This window comes from Lepus europaeus, chromosome 7 (assembly GCF_033115175.1).
Source record: "Lepus europaeus isolate LE1 chromosome 7, mLepTim1.pri, whole genome shotgun sequence".
Classification (NCBI taxonomy): Eukaryota; Metazoa; Chordata; class Mammalia; order Lagomorpha; family Leporidae; genus Lepus; species Lepus europaeus.
In genome coordinates, this window is record NC_084833.1 from 65688676 (window position 1) to 65707044 (window position 18369).

Below are 18369 nucleotides of genomic sequence, written 5' to 3' on the forward strand. Positions count from 1 at the left end.
CTCAGTGATTTCTAATTTGCAGTTAATTCTTTCTGCAGTTACACGTAATCAGTATGAACGCTTTTCTAAGACTTTAAAGCATTTGAAGATATATTTTTAGTCTCTTGTCTATATCTTTTCACAAAGCATTCTGTCCTCCCCCAAACAAAATGTTGACTTAAACATTAATAAAAATATAGGAAAGAGCTGCCTGCTTGGCAGAGTTCTATAATGGCTATTTTTTTTCATAGCATCTCAACAGAACGCCACCGTGCTGAAGTTCGGAGAGCAGTAAACGATGAACGGTTAACAACAATTGCACATAAGTAAGCCATTAGTCATACCACCCCTGATATTTTATGACGTAGTATAACATAGTTTTGAAAAGTCTTCCTATTTTGTAGCAGATTCCTGAGTCTTATCTTAACAACAACAATATCTCTATACTCAGGGATCCTGACCATAGCAGTAAAAGTGGTATTAACTGTTTATTCAATTGGTTATGTCTTTTGCATTTGGTTAGGCAAGCTTTCTAAGTACTCAGGTCAGATCCTGCTACAGCCTAATCTCTGTATAACTAGAGACCACCGTAGTGTAGCAGATAACTCACTTCATTCAAGCAAAGTTCAGTAACAAAGTAGTGTGCCCCCTAAAATTGACAGCTCCTTAGAGGTTGTTTGGAATGGTATTTGATATGCATATTGATTTATAAATAGGCATTCTAACTTTTTTTGATATCTGATTATATCATGTATTTGAGATTCAGAAAAAAAGACTAAAAATTGTGTTCTGCGTCTAAGAATTATGAATATATCTTAATTCACTTTAAAAATAGAAAATAAAATGATAAAGGATTCTTATCAGATTGTTTTCAGATCCTTATAACTGTAATGACAGATGGGCTGAGGGTGGTGGAGGACTGAGGGCAGGGATTACGCACTAATTCTGTGTGGAGACAGTGCCTCCTAAGGAATAGAAAGGAATAGAGATTCTCCTGTAAAGGGAGGGTATTGAAACATTCTATACAATATGGTTTAGTGTTATTCATTTGTTTTCGATTTTTTTATGTGTCAATGTGAAATAAAACTAAAGGAAATAATTCAGTGCATTTCCTTAATGTGATAACTAAAACAGTGTTTTTGAACCAATTGGCCGTATTTGAATTGACCTCGAAGATTCATTAGCTTCATGTGTGCTTCATTGTCCCTCATTTTACTTAACATATAAAATGGGGTGTTACCTTTTTGACAGCATTTTTGAAAGTTTAGCTCTTTATCCTAGAATTTTGAGATTCTTCAATTGTAGGTGTGTACTACAGAAATTTGGAAAATTTTCTTTAGAGGCATTTAGTATTTAGTAGTCAGGCTAACATGGTTGACACATTCGGATAGTAATGTTTTTCTTCTTTAATTTGCTCTAAACTTTTGAACTGAGATGCTTCAAAAATAACCATTTGAGCCTGGATGCTAATTTCAGCATTGCTAATAGGAAATTTATGTGCTAGATAATAAAGTAGTAAACAATAGCTTGCATTCAGAGGCACTTAGAAACAAGATTAGTACCTAAGAAGCTTTGGAACAATGTTGTGGGACAACTAGTTGTAAGATGATGCATCAGTTTCATACTTAAAGAATAACATTTATTTAGTCTCCTTTTCCTTTTTTCCCCTTTAAAGAATGAATTTATCCTTATATTTGGGTGAAAGACCAAGTTACAGGTATGCAATTAGGTTATTATTATTTCAGGCTTTTTCTTGTATTTATTTCCAAATTGAAGCTCTCAATTATTCAGGGGCACATTATTCCATTTATGAATTAACCATGCCCCTAGCTTTTCCTTCTCTTCCCCTCCTCCCTCTCCTAATACTGCCCACCCTTTAGCCATTTTGCTGCTTGGGAGACCTAGTCAGAGGGTGGGAAGGGAGAGGAGGTGCCAATTTTAATTAGTCATTTTGCTACTTGTTAGTTGTCCTGGAAAAGACTTGGTGGAAGAATTGATTAGTATTTGCCAAAATGTCTTTGCATAATATATGGGTTTCTTGAATCTGTTTGACCTCTCCCTTTCCCTCCTCTCTCCATTAGCATGGATAATTGAGAGTTGGCTTTTATCTGCCTGTGTTTCCTCTTTTTTTCCTCTCCTTTCTGATTTCTTTAATACATGAATTTCATTTTTTTGAAAAGTTTTTACTTCAGTGTATAATTTTAAGCTTCTTAGGTCTTTCTATACTCCTGTTTTAATACTTTGTATTATGGTTTTAGTTTGCTGAGATGTATTTACTTGTTGAGCTGAAGGGTCATTGAGTAGGGATTGGTGACTGCTCTCTCCTTTTTGGAAGTAGCAGCCGAGCCTGGTTCCAAAGATTATCTACCGGAGGGCTTCCTACTCTGGGCCTGAGAGAGCAGCTAGAGGAATGCCTCCGAACTGACGGCATTCCCTTTCTCCTTTCCCTGCCCTCCCCCACCCAGAGCAGCCGTGTAGGCCCGAAGGAATGTAGTTGAAAGGTGATGAGAAAGCCGAGAAGACGGAGTACAAAGGAGGGGGAACAAAAGGAGTGGAGTGTCTGGGATCAAAGCAAAGCCTTGCTGTGGCTTGAAGCGTAACACGTGGTTATTGTTTGGCACCAGGCCTCTGGTTAAATTCGATACTCAAATTCAGTTTTAAATTATGTTAGAGTAGGACAGCTTTAGATTTTCTAATTGGGCCACTCTTGCTCTCACTGTTAGAAGAGGTTGGTTGTCTGGAATTTCTGCTCTCTGAACCCTTTTACCATCAGTCATGCATATAGGATACCCTGTGTATTTCTAAGTGAGAATGAGGCTATGAGGGCCCAGGAAATTTCATTAACATCATCTTAGATTTCTCAAAAGGGACTGGAGTAAGATTTCCACCCTTCCTTGCCATACTTAGTGTAAATAGAGTGGCATTCTTACATCGAGATTAAGGTAGTCCAGTGGAGCCCTGCAGGGAGATGTTTACAGTCTAAATGCAGTTTAGATGACTTGAGCAACTAATGCATATCTATACCTTCATTACTAAGCAAATAGGATTTTTTTGATCTAACATTTAATTTTCACTCTCTTAAAAAAAAGTTGAGCATGTTTGCATGAGTGGAAATTTGGAAGATTTTTAACATCTTTTGAAAAGTTGCAGTTGTGTCCTTTGCACTGCAAGTTTTGTCTTTTCACTAGCATATATTCATGTGCTTCAAATTATTAATCTTCCATAATTTCTGCCACCATTTAAAAAATGTACCAGGTAAGTGTAGACTTTTTTTTGTGCTAAACTCTCACCAAGCGAGTTTATCAGTGATATTCCAATTAGATGATAGCAAAATAGAAGCCAAGAAAATAGTACTTTTAGAATTTTTTTTTTAATAATTAGCTGCAGCCCTTTTCTGTGTGTCTTTCCTGTTTTTACCATTATTTGTTTTAGAACAAGCATCAACTTGAAGATTATATAATAACAAGTTTATGAGGGTTATTGGGCTTTTAGGAGCCCTTCTTTTCCTTGTTTTAGGTTGTACTATGTTAATCCGGGGAGGAATTTATTGATATTTCCATAGAAGCCCAATTGGATTCATCAGCTCTTAGAAATTCCCTTCTTAACTGAGGTTAAATCCTCCTTAAATTGTAATTTATTCCAGTCAGTGAAAGTTGGTAGTAATTACACAACAGTATCTAATTTGTATAAATCAAAGACAAAAATTAGACATACGTGAACATTCAAAAATTTGTATACCTTCTGCTTATGAGGTGGCAAATCATTTCAGTATCATACTGTATGTTTGTTGAAGGAAGTATTTATTAGGTGTGTGATCTTAGGCAAGTGAATTAACCAACACGTGACTCAGTTTCCCCATCTATAAAATAGCGGTGATAATACTACCAACTTCATAGGATTGTTGAGGGACTATATGAATTAATACATGAAAAATGTTTAGGACAATGCTTGCCATTTTGTAAGTGCTTAATTGATGTTAACTGTCGTCACCATTGTCACCATCATTATCATTATTCCTCTATCCACTAACAAGGGCTTTTGTGTTCTGTATCTAAATCTGAAGAATCAGTGGACGTACAGAGTCTTAACTTCTCAGTTTGGTTGAGAAATCTATAGTTCTAGAAAAGTGCAGAAATATTCTGAGTTAGCAAAGAGATTGGTTGCTTTTAGGTGAAATGTGTATTTTATCACAAATCATTAGTTAGGGTCTTTCATGGAGCCTAGTTGAGAGAAGTGATATGACTGCTTTGTAGATTGCAACCTCCGGTTGTATTCCTGGGATAAAATGTACTCAAGAAATTTAGGGTAGAGAAGTGTCTGCTTAGGGATGAATCCAGTTGCCTCAAATCCCTAGAGTGCAGGGTAGTATAAATAAGTAAGGATAAAGTAGTGCTAGGTTGCTTTCAGTGTCCTCAGGTCTGCTTTTAACAAGAAGGAGAATACAATACATTGTCAGTGACACTTACTGTTATTTAGTCCTCTTCTATCCTCATTACCCATTACCTAACCTCTCCCCCTCGTTTACTGCCTCAGTTTCCCTTATTTGAAAGCCTTTAGAACCTCTTGCCTTGCAGGCAGTTAGATAATTTTGCAAAGATTCAATGAATTCTATCCTTAATTATTAAGGAAAGTCTGATTTTGAAGGTTATGAGTGGTTTTCCTTTGTTGGATGAATTATAAAGTTAAGTTCTAAAAGCTAGTAGAAATTCAAGTTTTCATTAGTGATACCAGACTTAATGAAATTGATATTTATTTAGAATGCACAGAAAAATTTTTGATACTTTCAATTATGTTCATTATAAAATTTAGCTTATGGAATAAAATGTGTAAGAGCTTAAGTGTGTGTCATCCTGTGAGTTCTGATTATTCGTAATATAATCTTACTTGCTTAAAATAAAACCTCTCCATTCAGGGTATTGTTACAATTTAAAGTTATATTTTTTTGGTTCGTTTTTAGTGATTGAGAACTCTTGTAGCAGCGTTTTCTTTTTTGTTTAGTATGTCTGGACCTAATAGCTCTTCAGAGTGGTCCATTGAAGGTCGTCGATTGGTACCACTGATGCCCCGGCTGGTTCCCCAAACTGCCTTCACTGTAACAGCTAATGCTGTTGCCAATGCAGCTATCCAGCACAATGCATCTCTTCCAGTGCCTGCAGAAACAGGAAGCAAGGAAGGTGAGTAGACAAATATTTCTGTTAGAAAAAATGTCTTATTTTTCATCTATTCTTATCCCAGTCTTTAAAAGGAATGAGGCAGAGTGGATAGTTCTGGCTGTGAAGATGGGAACTGAAGTTTTGAGATCAGTGTGACTTATCAGAAGTGAATAGAAGGCCTTAATGGAGGATATTAGAAACTAAGAGCTGAATGGATAGCTTCAGAAAATAAAGCTCCAATTTTACCTTCTGGAATCAATGGAATAGGTTTCCTCTCTGTTCTCATCAGTGTGCTGAATCCATTACCTGGCAGATAGAAAGATTTTCTTAGTGTTATTTAATCTAATAATTGACATTTGGTTTAAAAATCCTCAAATTCTCCTGAAGATTAGTATTAAATTTGAAAGGGCACATTTGTTTTGACTCCAGTAGCATAGGTTGGTTTTGCCTGACAAGAACCCTGAAAACATTGCATTTGTCAGGTGACTCTGAGAAACTGCCTATTTTTGCCTGGTAATGGGCCATGGAACAGAGTGAGACACCCTCTTCGTGCAGGCCAGGCTCATGTTTAGGCTGAAACAAGCTATATTTGAGGGAGACTGTTATCAGTGTGCAAACTTTGCCTCCATTGCATCCCTGTTTCTTTGTTGTCGGAGAGGTATCTTTCCTTTATTTCCTGTTTTTACCTTTGCCAGCTGTCTGGTAGAATGGAGAGAACATAGAATTTCCAGTAGTCAAATCTGTGTTTGAATCTTCAGCAAGTTTTAGTGTCTGTAAGCCTTGCGTTTCTTACCTCCAGGAGGAGGATGTGGTGCTACGAGGATTAGTGATAATGTATGGAAAGGAGTTCTCTCAATGTTTGGGACCTAGGAACTGGTGCATAGGAGCTTTTCTTGTTGAGCTGTGTCCTTTCACTGAATGATAAAGAGGTTGAAACATGTCACTATTTTAATTAGGAGTATAGTAGTGCTTAGATGGCAAATGATTCATGGGTTGGGTTATGGAGAAGGACCTTATCTTAATTCTCCCCTTTGGTAGCCTCGTTGGAAATTGCTATGGTTAGGGAAAAATTATCTGTTATCCCATCATTGGTACTGCTAATAGTATGAAAAGGGAGAATAAGTATGTGCCTGTTTTCTAACTCCTGCCATAAATGAAAAATGACTTTCATTTTTCTTAATTTAGTTTTAAACTTAATTTATTTGAAATTGTGCTTCTCCATTGTCAATATCACCTGTAGATAAGCTATTAAATACTTGGGGAAAATTCATTTAAATGATGATTTTTCAGGAAAGGTCATTAATGCCTTTTAACTTGTGGGCCTAATACCTAGTTCTGGCCTCTGACTTTTGATCATATGAAAATGTTAAGATTGGCCTGCAATAAAAATAATTTTTCTGTATGCCTGGACAGTTTTGGTGAAAGTTAACAGCAGACTTTTTTATCGTTCCTTCAGTAGTGGTTTGCTATTCCTACACAAGTACTACGTCAACCCCAACCTCTACCCCCGTTCCAAGTGGCAGCATAGCAACGGTTAAGTCTCCAAGACCTGCCAGTCCTGCCTCCAATGTAGTTGTCTTGCCAAGTGGAAGTACTGTTTATGTCAAAAGTAAGTGATATTCTCAGTGTTATCAGGGCCATCTTGGCTATATGTGGCAGTGTAGGATTTGATAAGATCTGCCTTCCTGGAATAAGTCGCCAGGCCACTAGCTATCAGCAGTGGTTAGTTTTTGAAGGCTTTAAAGAATTCCTTTCTTTACATGTGACTAGGTGTATATTGCTCTTTAATAGGTTTTGGGGTTGGAGAAATGACTGCCTTTTTGTGGTCCGTGGGGATTTTGTGTTTGAACAGTGCTACCCTTCAAGTATTCACTTGTTTTGACTGTCATGGAATAGAAATGTGAACAGGGGTGGGCCTTGTGGCATATCCTGGGAAGCTGCATCTTGAGGCAATTACACTCCATATCTGAGTGCTGATTTGAGTGTTGGCTGCTGTGCTTCTAATCCAGCTCCCTGCAAATGTGCTGAAATACTTGAGTCCTTACCAGCCACCTGGGAGACCAAGAGGTCCTGGCTTTCGCCTGGCATAGCCCAACGATTGTAGCCACTTGGGGAGTGAATCAGTGGGTGGAAGATCTTTCTCCCTCTTAACCAGAGGATACATGATCTCTTTCCCTCCTTTCTGTCCCTCTGCCTTTCAAATAAAGACATTGTTAAAGAGAAATGTGAGTAGAAACTGTAGCAATGTGCTTATGTGATTTACTCAGTGCTTACTTCTTGTAATCTTTCTAATGTTTTCTTAAATTATTTCACTGAACATGTCATCCAAATGTTAAGATTTCAGTGAAACATTATAGGGACTCTATTTTATATTTCTAGTTAACTGTAATTTTTTGAAAATTTTTTCTTGATTTTGCCCTATGAAGCAGTTTGTTGTCAAGCTCATTTTTTGTTTTTGTTTTTAATTTCTGTTATCAATGTTTATTTTATTTTCAAGTTTATTTTTTGCTTCTCTTTTGTTATCAACTATGATTTAATTTTTATTTTTCCTGATATAGTTATAAATATGACTTCTTTGTGACTTTTAGTGGTAGAGGTTGCTGTTTTGGACAGGAGTCATTCTAGGTCATTGTTGGTCCTGTTTAAATTAGAGTCAAAAAAACTGAAAGTGTAGGAGTTGTATTTTATTACCTATTCCAGAGTCATGCTGTATAATTTCTTATGTCTGTTCTATAGAGATTTCTTGTTCAGGTTGCTGTGTATGTGTCTCACTTAGTTTTTTTTTTTTTTTTTTTTTTGACAAGTTTACAAAAACAATTGAAGCTTTACTATATAAAGAGAAAGCAATACATCAGGAACTATTCAGTTTATATCTGATTACTGTGGATTTAGCGAAGGTAGTCCTTTAAAATAACAGTAGACCTATTTTTTTAAACACTGAAAGTGAATTCCAAACATGAAAAAGCTATTTCATGTTACATACAGTTTTAACCAGCAGGAAATTTGTTGCTTTATACTCAGAAGTCACACCGATTACATTAATTTGGGATAAAATCATTAATTCACCTAATTTTGTGGGCAAGGCACTCTAATATGGGATATGGGCATCCCAAGCAGTGTCTTCAGTGCTGGACCAAACACCCGCAGGGGAATAAACCAGTAAGATTTAGTCAGGCCCCCTGGGAGCCTCTTTACAATGGGAAACGTGCTGACAGTTACACGGTTATATGGTAAGTGGTACAGAAGGGAATGTGCAAAGTGATTTATAAACTCAGAGCAACATGGATTCTCTTTGCCTAGAGGAGTAAGGGAAAGCTTCACTGAGGAAGGCGGCTTGTGGGAAGATGAAGAGGTTGTTGATGGTGAGTGGTGTTCCCCAAAGGACAGTGGGATGTTGGGCCCCAGAGATGGACAGAATGTGGTAAGGTGGCTTTGGGGGATGGTGAGCAGTTTACCTTGCAAGATCATAGGATTGTCCAGGGTTGGATACGACAGGATATTACTGTGTTGGAAAGATAAGGGGCCTTGAATGATTATGATGATGGTGCTGTGCCTCATTCTATAGGAGATAAAGCTGTTAAAGGATTTTTAGGCAGCGCATTGGCGTGATTAGATATAAAGTTTCTAACTTGTAGTAGGATGGAGGATAGAAGAATAGAGTAGATACACAGGTATCTTTTAGGAGGTTGTTGGTTACATACAGGCAAGCAGATACAGCCTGGCGTGGAGCAGTAGCATAGGTTGAAAATAAGATACCATGTCCCGTATTGGAGTAGCTGGGTTTGTCTTCTGCTAATGTGGAACCTGGAAGGTAGCGGTGATGGCTGAGGTGATCAAGTTCCTGCCACCCACATGGGGAACCTGGATTCAGTTTGTTTCCTGGCTCTGGCCATCCAGTTGTGTGAGCATTTGGGGAATGAATCAGCAGATGGGAGAGCTCTCTCTTGTCTGTGTCTCTTTCTATGTGTCAAATAAGTAAATAAAAATTTTAAGAAAAGGATGGAAGGCATTCAGGGACAACTTCTCTGAAGGAAGTTTGATGAGACTTACTGTTGAATAGGCAGAAGGCAAAGGAAGGGGGCAATGATGACTTGATGACACGAAGATTTTAAAAGTATAGTGTACAAATGCAAGATTAGGTTGGTGTCACTATAGCAGGATTGTCATTGCCTTTCAGGTGTTAGCTGTTCAGATGAGGATGAAAAACCCAGAAAACGAAGGCGAACCAACTCTTCTAGCTCCTCTCCCGTTGTCCTAAAGGAAGTTCCAAAGGCTGTTGTTCCTGTCTCAAAGACAATCACTGTGCCTGTGAGTGGCAGTCCCAAGATGAGCAACATCATGCAGAGTATTGCCAACTCCTTACCACCCCACATGTCTCCCGTGAAAATAACCTTCACCAAGCCATCAACACAGACGACAAACACGACAACACAGAAGGTATGTCGTGGGGGAGTTTCTGCCTGCCAGTTACCGTTGCCATCTCTTTCAGACTGTGTGACTCAGGAAGAACAAAGATGAATTCAGTGCTCGCTCTGTACTGGGGAATGTTCACCACCTCTTTGTTTTTAATTCTGCACAAAAAGCTTTGGGCTAGGTATTATTAGTTCACTTTTGGAAGCCATGGCTCAGACACAGTAACTGGCTTGTTTAGGTTGACACAGCTCTCAGATCTCCTGCTTCTAAGACTTGTGCTCTATATTATCGTTATTATACCATTTGGACAAAAAAAAGAAAATAGAAGTCTTTTTAAAAACTTTTGTGAGCATTCATATGACTTTGCCTTTAGAAACTCAGTCTTCACTTTGTAAAAGTAACAAAGTTGTCAGAGTTAGATGTTTCTTAGAATAAAGGATGTAATTAAGTAAATAATTGTTTTGTTGGTCTTTATTTGCTATCATTAATTCATTCCTAAACCCTTCTCTGAGTGTGTTCAAGGCAGTGGTACTTTGTCAGGTTCACGTTGTCCAGTCCCTCAGTCTTCTCAAACTAATCTTGGTCCTGATGACTCAGTAGGCTTCATGCCTCCCTGTACTTACCATCATTCTTACCGTCTTTGTCAGTTGACGTATTTATTTTGCTAGTAGCTTCCTGGTACATGAGTATACGAAAAGTAAATCTTTTGAGGTCTTTTGCTTGGTAGATTGCAGATTTCTTTTTGCTCTCCTTTTTCTTTCTTTTTTCTTTTTTTTTTACAGGCAGAGTGGACAGTGAGAGAGAGAGACAGAGAGAAAGATCTTCCTTTTTGCCGTTGGTTCACCCTCCAATGGCCGCCGCGGCTGGTGCGCTGTGGCCAGCACACCGCGCTGATCCAATGGCAGGAGCCAGGTGCTTCTCCTGGTCTCCCATGGGGTGCAGGGCCCAAGCACTTGGGCCATCCTCCACTGCACTCCCTGGCCACAGCAGAGAGCTGGCCTGGAAGAGGGGCAACCGGGACAGGATCGGTGCCCCGACCGGGACTAGAACCCGGTGTGCCGGCGCCGCAAGGCGGAGGATTAGCCTATTGAGCCGCGGCGCCGGCTGCTCTCCTCTTTCTTAATGGCTTGGCTAAGTAAAGTATTCTAGGTTGGATCATTTTCTCTATGAATTTTAGAGATGTTGCACCATTGGCTTCTGGTTGCCACTGTTGCTTTTGGGAAGCTCAGTTCCATTTTAATTTTAGAATTAAAATCAGTGTTTTTTTTTCTTTTTAAGATTTATTTATTTGAAAGAGAGAGAGACTGAAAATCTTCCATCCGCTGGTTCACTTCCCAAATTGCCGCAACGGCAATAGCCATAGCACAGAGCTGGATGGGAAGTGGAGCAGCCGGGACTCGAACCGGTGTCCATATGGGATGCCAGCACTGCAGGTGGCAGCTTTACCCACTATGCCACAGCCCTGGCCCCTAGATGTTTTGCTTGATGAAAACTCTTAGTGCTTTTTAAGTTCTGAAATTTCAAAGCAATGTTCCTTGGTGTCAGGTCTTTATTTTATCCATTTGACTATATATTCAGTGGGCCTTTCTTGAGCTATTTCTTTGGTTATTCTATTATTTAGAAAGTTGAACTGCTTGGATTGATCCTCTAATTTTTTCTCTCATTCCCATTTTCCATTTGGCTTTTGGAACTAAATCTCCTGGATTCATATCCCAGCTTTTGCCACTTACTAGCTATGTGACTGTGGGAAAACTAATCCATCATGTAAGTTTCTCATTGTAAAGTAGGGTTTTTCCCATAGGATATTTTTTTTTTTTTTTTTTTTGACAGGCAGAGTTAGACAGTGAGAGAGAGAGCCAGAGAGAAAGGTCTTCCTTCTGTTTGTTCACCCCCCAATGGCTGCTATGGCTGGTGCGCTGCGCCAATCTGAAGCCAGGAGCCAGGTGCTTCCTCCTGGTCTGCCATGCGGGTGCAGGGCCCAAGCACTTGGGCCATCCTCCACTGCACTCCTGGGCCACAGCAGAGAGCTGGACTGGAAGAAGAGCAACTGGGACAGAATCCGGCGCCCCAACCGGAACTAGAACCTGCTGTGCCGGCGCCTTGTGAGCTGCGGCGCCAGCCTCCCATAGGATTTTTGAGTGTAAATAACTCATAGAATAGAGCCTAGCACATAGTAAATGCTCTGTAATTATTATTGTTAATTTCTATATATTTTAACTATATCCTTTAGTAGTTAGAGAGAGAAGGAGAGACAGAAAGAGGTCTTCCATCCTCTGGTTCACTCTCCAAATGGCTGGAATGGCTAGGGCTGGGCCAGTTTGAAGTCAGGAGCCTAGAACTCCATCCAGGACTCCCACAAGGGTGACAGGGGCCCAAGCACATATGCTATCCATCCTTTGCTGCTTTGCCAGGTGCCTTAGCAGGGAGCTGGATTGGAAGTGGAGCAGCTGGCACTTGAACAAGCACTCATATGGGGTGCCTGCTTCACAGGTGGCAGCCCCCCACAATAATTTTTTTTGATATTTTCTTTTTTCATGTTTTCTCACCTGTAAGTTCCTTTCCTGTATTTGTTTTGATCTCTTTCATTTCAGAATGTTCTGCAGTATCTGACTGTGTGCTTATGTATGAACGTGGACACTGGAAAGAGGACAAAGCTCTGTGTGTGGGTGGGACGTGTTGTCTGGTGACCTAACTGGGCTGTTTGGTGAAGAAGTACCACTATCCCTTTACCTCCACCAGTGTCACTGTCTTTATGGCTTTTTCTTGGATGGGTCAGATTTCTCAAAGAAGAATCCTCTAGTCTCTTTCCTTGAGTAGTCTAAGCCTAGCTCCTTGTGTTTGAGGACTAAATGGAGAAAGATCCGTTATGTAGACCCTGCTGGCTTTCAGTGTGGCATTGCCCTTCCCAGCTGTGCCTGGTGGTATCAGATCCTTCAGCTTCAGTCTCTCCCTCATGAAAATAAATTCATAGTCTTCTCTTAGGTGGGGGAGGATGGCCGGAGGTCCAAGTGCTTCTTAAACAGCGTTTCAACCAACTTTTGTCTCCCTAAGTCCCAATTTATCCTTACTTCAGAAGCAGCTGGTGTCCTAAATTCTAGAGTCTCTGGGATAGTGCAGGTTGTCTTGTTTTTCATTCTTGTATTTGCTGCCTTAGGTTTCTGCTTTGTTGGATATAATCGATCCATCTCGGTTTGTCTGTTTTCCAGTCTCCAAACTGTATAGCTGTTGTCTCCTTTTTGTTTTGACCTTGTGGCTTTGTGTGTCTGAACCCCTCTAAAAATAAAAATTCTTTCATACTGTTTTAGAGGAATTTGGGGCAGGGGCTGAGGTCAATTCTGTGTGCAGAGCGTGATCTTCTCACCTTTGAATCTTCAGTCCCATGACTTTCTTTTCTATTTTTAACTTTTTAAGATTTATTTGTTTATTTCAAAGGCAGAGTTACAGAAAGAGAGGGAGAGAGATCTTCCATCTGCAGTTCACTTCCCAAATGGCCACAATGCCTGGAGCTAGGCTGGTCCAGAGCCAGGAGCTTCTTTCGGGTCTCCTACCTGGGAACGGGGAGCTGGATTGGAAATGGAGCAGCAGGGACTTGAACCAGTGCCCATATGGGGGTGCCGGTGCTATAGGTGGTGGCTTTATCTACTAAGCCACAGCACTGACACCAGTCCTATGACTTTCATTTAAAGAACCTCCTTGAATTTCTTGGGAACATATCATTATATAATAGATTAAAAATTATTTTCTTAATAACTATATGTGAAAATGGGCTGATCTATAGGATATAATTCCATCTTTAACCTTAGGATGGAGGATTATGGTGTAGTATACAAATAAAGCAAGAATTGTTGTTTTCACAGAGTGTTGGTTGGGACCCCAGTTCTTTTAGTATAATCTGAGATAAATCATCTTTTTACTCATATGTGATATAAAAATGCCAATCTTAGGAATTTATTGTTAGGATTAAATGAGATTGGGTAAAGAGTGACATAAGGTATGTACTCAAAAAATGTTAGCTTTCTTTCCTTGTAAATATTTTATGGAAAGCTATGTTGTCTTTATTTATACTGTTGATAATGAACTGTTCCAAATAAGAAAATTCTTCAATTCTATGAAGCTTATTTCTTCTCTCTCTCTTTTTAAATATTTATTTATTTGAAAGGCAGAGTGACAAGAGAGAGGGGGAAGGTCAGAGAAAGAGATCTTCCCTCTACTGGTTCACTTCCCAAATGGCTACCATGGCTAGGGGATAGTTCAGGCAAAAGCTAGGAGCCCAGGACTCCCTCTGGATCTCCAATGGGGTGGCAGGAATCCAGGTACTTGTGCCATCATCTGCTGCTTTCCCAGCATGGTAGCAGTGAGCTGGATCAAAAGCAGAGCAGCTGGTATGTGCTACCTGTGTTGCAGGTGGCTGCTTAACCTGCTGTACCGTAATATATCACTTATCACTTAATATGTAGAAATTACTGATTTTTGGTGGCTTCCTATGTATTATATTTAAAGACTTTTTTTTTTTTTTTGACAGGCAGAGTGGATAGTGAGAGAGAGAGAGACAGAGAGAAAGGTCTTCCTTTTTGCCGTTGGTTCACCCTCCAATGGCCGCTGCGGCCGGCGCATCTCGCTGATCCGAAGCCAGGAGCCAGGTGCTTCTCCTGGTCTCCCATGCCGGTGTAGGGCCCGAGGACCTGGGCCATCCTCCACTGCCTTCCTGGGCCATAGCAGAGAGCTGGCCTGGAAGAGGGGCAACCGGGATAGAATCTGGCGCCCCAACCGGGACTAGAACCTGGTGTGCCAGCGCCGCAAGGCGGAGGATTAGCCTGTTAAGCCACGGCGCCGGCTATATTTAAAGATTTTATTTATTTCAGAGGTAGAATTACAGACAGAGAGAGGGAGAGACAGAGAGAAAAGTCTTCCATGGCAGATTCACTTCCCCAAATGGCCACAATGGCCGGAGCTGAGCCGATCTGAAGCCAAGGAGCCAGGAGCTTCTTGCAGGTCTCCCATGTGGGTGCAGAGGTCCAAGCACTTGGGCCATCTTCCACTGTTTTCCCAGACCATAAGCAGAGAGCTGTTCCGGAAGAGGAACAGCTGGAACACGAACTGGCACTCATATGGGAAGCTGGCACCGCAGGCAGAGGCTTAGCCTACTATGCCACAGTACCGGCCCCTATGTGTTATACTGAATATAAGTTTTGTATATTTATTTGATGACTCCACAACTATCTTTCTGGCTGTTACATTTCATATAGTGTTATGGTTATTACTTTCTGGGCTGGTCCAGTGTAGGTGATGTCAGCCTGCTACACTCCCAGTTTTTAAATCTACTTACCGTAACACATTTATTGTTGACAGGCCTTGGTTGCTGCATTTTATTTTATTAGTAATTCTCTTTTTCTGTCTTCTCATCTACTCTTTCAATCTGGCATTTGAGAAATAGAATAGCAATGCCAGTGCCAAAGCCAGAAGAGCACGTATCTCTCAACCATATCCCCCTATTGCCTTACTGTGTTTTAATTTTATTCATTATACTTATAACTAACTGATATTATAAAGCTGTTGATTTTCTGTTTCTCCCATAGACTATACGATGCTGAGGGAAACTATTTTTTCTTATTCTTCACTGTATTCCCCAGTGTTAGAATAGTGTTTGACTTGTAGTAGGTACTCATTGAGACTTGCTGAATGAATGAGTGCATTAATTAATTAGTACACAAATAGATAGATCTGGCTCCAAAGATGGATTTGCCACTTCTCTTGAGCCTGTTTCCTTAAAAAAAGCAAAGACAACAATACGACTTCCTAGACTTATTGGGACAATCAAATGAGATGATTCATGGAAAATACTTAACCATGGTACATGCAGTGAACATAGAGCACGTAGCACATAACATTACTAGTTTCCTAATCTTTGTTGGTAGACTTGTGTAAAAATGGTTGTAATAGGTGGAGATTCATTGATTTACCATATCTTTTTTTTTTCCCAAGAATTATTTTATTTAGTTGAAAGAGTTACAGAGAGAGTTAGAGCCAGAAAGAGGTCTTTCATTCCACTGGTTCATCCCCCAAATGATCGCAACAACCAGAGCTGAGCTGATCTGAAGCCAGGAGCCAGGAGTTTCTTCCAGGTCTCCCACGCAGGTGCAGGGGCCCAAGCACTTGGGCCATCTTCTACTGCTTTCCCAGGCCATAGCAGAGAGCTGGATAGGAAGTGGAGCAGCCGGAACTCCATCCGGTGGCCATATGGAATGCTGGCACTGCAGGCTGGGGCCACTGTACCAGCCCCTAATTTTGTTTTTCTTTTCTGAACTTTTAATGGAGAATGAATAGTGGAGGTTGTCAGATGCCTATGAAAGGGCATATTTATCTACAAAGTCATATATGAATTATGCCATGAGGTTTCAGATTCAAAACCTTAAATTTGCCTTATTATGTTTAAAAAAATTAACATTTAAAGCAACCTAAATTAAAAAATACGACTCTTTCATTCCATAAATATTTATTGAGCATGTACTGTGTTCTAGATGTAAAGCCATTTTGTGTCTTATACATGGTACCATCAGTTTTATTTTTTCATGGACATGCTAACTATGAGTAGGACTAATAAATATTCTTTGGATATTTTATTTTTATTTATTTATTAATTTATTTATTTTTATTTATTTATTTTTTTAAAATTTTTGACAGGCAGAGTGGACAGTGAGAGAGTGACAGAGAGAAAGGTCTTCCTTTGCCGTTGGTTCACCCTCCAATGGCCTCCGTGGCTTGCGTGCTGTGGCCGGCGCACCACGCTGATCTGATGACAGGAGCCAGGTGCTTCTCCTGGTCTCCCATGCCGGTGCAGGGCCCAAGCACTTGGGCCATCCTCCGCTGCATTCCCTGGCCACAGCAGAGAGCTGGCCTGGAAGAGGGGCAACCGGGACAGGATCGGTGCCCCTACCGGGACTAGAACCCAGTGTGCCGGTGCTGCAAGGTGGAGGATTAGCCTGTTGAGCCACGGCGCCAGCCTTATTTATTTATTTTTTTGACAGGCAGAGTGGACAGTGAGAGAGAGAGACAGAGAGAAAGGTCTTCCTTTTTGCCGTTGGTTCACTCTCCAATGGCCACTGCGGCCGGCACATCTCGCTGTTCCGAAGCCAGGAGCCAGGTGCTTCTCCTGGTCTCCCATGTGGGTGCAGGGCCCAAGGACTTGGGCCATCCTCCACTGCCTTCCTGGGCCATAGCAGAGAGCTGGCCTGGAAGAGGGGCAACCGGGATAGAATCCGGCGCCCCAACCGGGATTAGAACCCGGTGTGCCGGCGCCGCAAGGTGGAGGATTAGCCTGTTAAGCCATGGTGCCGGCCGGATATTTTATTTTTTATTTTGTTTTGTAATTGGATTTTTTGAGAAGGCTGTGGTCTTTATTACTGCATTGAATTTCTCATAAATCTGTATTTAAGTCAACTTAGGAATTATTGTAGGTAAAGTGAGTGTTAGATTAAGCATAATTACTTATGAAGTTGTGGACTTTATTCAAATTGTAGTAGGTTATGGGGAAAGCGGTGTGGTGCAGTGGGTTAACCTGCTTCCTGTGTTGCTGGCATCACATATCAGAGTGCCGGTGTGTCCTGGCTTCTCCACTTCTGGAGACCTGGTTGTAGTTCCTGGCTCCTGGCTTCTTCAATCTGGTCCAGCCCTGGCTGTTGCAGCCATCTGGGGAATAAACCAGCAGTGGAAGATCTCTCTCTGTCCCCTGCCACCCCTGTTGTTCTGCCTTTCAAATAAATAAATAGGTCTTAAAAAATTGAAGTAGGTTATGTATCTTTAGGGAATACAAATGTCCACCTCTGTTATTATGGTGTCTTCATTTTAAACATAACATTGGTACAGCACTTATAGAAACAAAGCAACAAAATATAGCTTTATGCTTTCATGTGCTTGATTGATATTTTTCATTTTGTCCTTAGGGTACAAGTCCCAGCACTCTTAAAGAGTTTTTGTGAGTGCTAGAAGGTCAGTAATTTGAATTATGGCCTGAATAAACGCTGTTTGGTTCACTTGGTTTCAAAACCCTTTTATTTGCCCTATGTAATAAGTAACCATAAAGTGCCGGGAGATTTCCTCCGAGGTGAATCTCTGATTTTAGACGATCCTCTTCTTCCAGATCAGAAATCATCTTTCAGACTGAAATCTAAAATATGTCATATCACTTTATGTGCAACATAAGACATGCTCTTAAATACTCGAGATTTATTTTGCTGCAGTTTCATTGTCTTAATGTTAGAAACTGTTAGGTGGACACTGCAGTCCTGAAATTGCGAATATTGGTTGCTAGTGTGAGCACTCCCCTGCCCTTGCCCACAACAGACGATGCTAAGTGTGGCATACGCGGCCGCCAAGGCCTGGTGAATCCTCCTATGTGCTGCGTTGTACACCAGGAAGCTACTAATATTAGTTCCGAATTGGTAGAAGTGAGACGTAAGTGCTATTACTACTCTAATCGGTTTTGTTGTGCTCGTAGCTATGAGTTCTTTGGATTCTCATGGGTATCAGAGTCTTGGGAAAGATACCCAAAATGTTTTTAATGAAAGAAAAATAACATACATTTCCAGATTGATGTGGTCTATATTGCTTTTACTGATATCCCTTTAACATTTATTAAGTAGTAATAATAGTAAGCAGCTAAGATGTTCCATTTGTTGACAGCAAATACTGACCGTCTGCTATGTACCTAGCACTATGTTAGATGCTTCACATCATCTTAATTTAATCCTTACAATGCTTTTGCAAGGTAGGTATTATTATCCCCATTTTATAAATGAAAGTTGGAGCCCAGATTTTTTAAAAAATT

At 40.4% G+C, this 18369-nt stretch overlaps 1 protein-coding gene across 8 annotated transcripts in view; it reads left to right on the top strand.

Moving 5' to 3' along the window:
- The window catches only part of EMSY (EMSY transcriptional repressor, BRCA2 interacting), a 96227-nt gene that overhangs the window by 11659 nt on the left and 66199 nt on the right, over positions 1–18369 (top strand). For 4 of the 8 annotated variants that reach the window (XM_062196738.1, XM_062196745.1, XM_062196740.1 and 1 more), the window contains exons 4-8: positions 231–305; positions 1655–1696; positions 4978–5153; positions 6589–6741; positions 9310–9569. In XM_062196738.1, the coding sequence (XP_062052722.1) occupies positions 231–305; positions 1655–1696; positions 4978–5153; positions 6589–6741; positions 9310–9569 (706 nt within the window). The remainder of the gene's footprint in view (positions 1–230; positions 306–1654; positions 1697–4977; positions 5154–6588; positions 6742–9309; positions 9570–18369) is intronic. The other 4 variants (XM_062196741.1, XM_062196743.1, XM_062196739.1 and 1 more) reach the window with 3 other exon arrangements.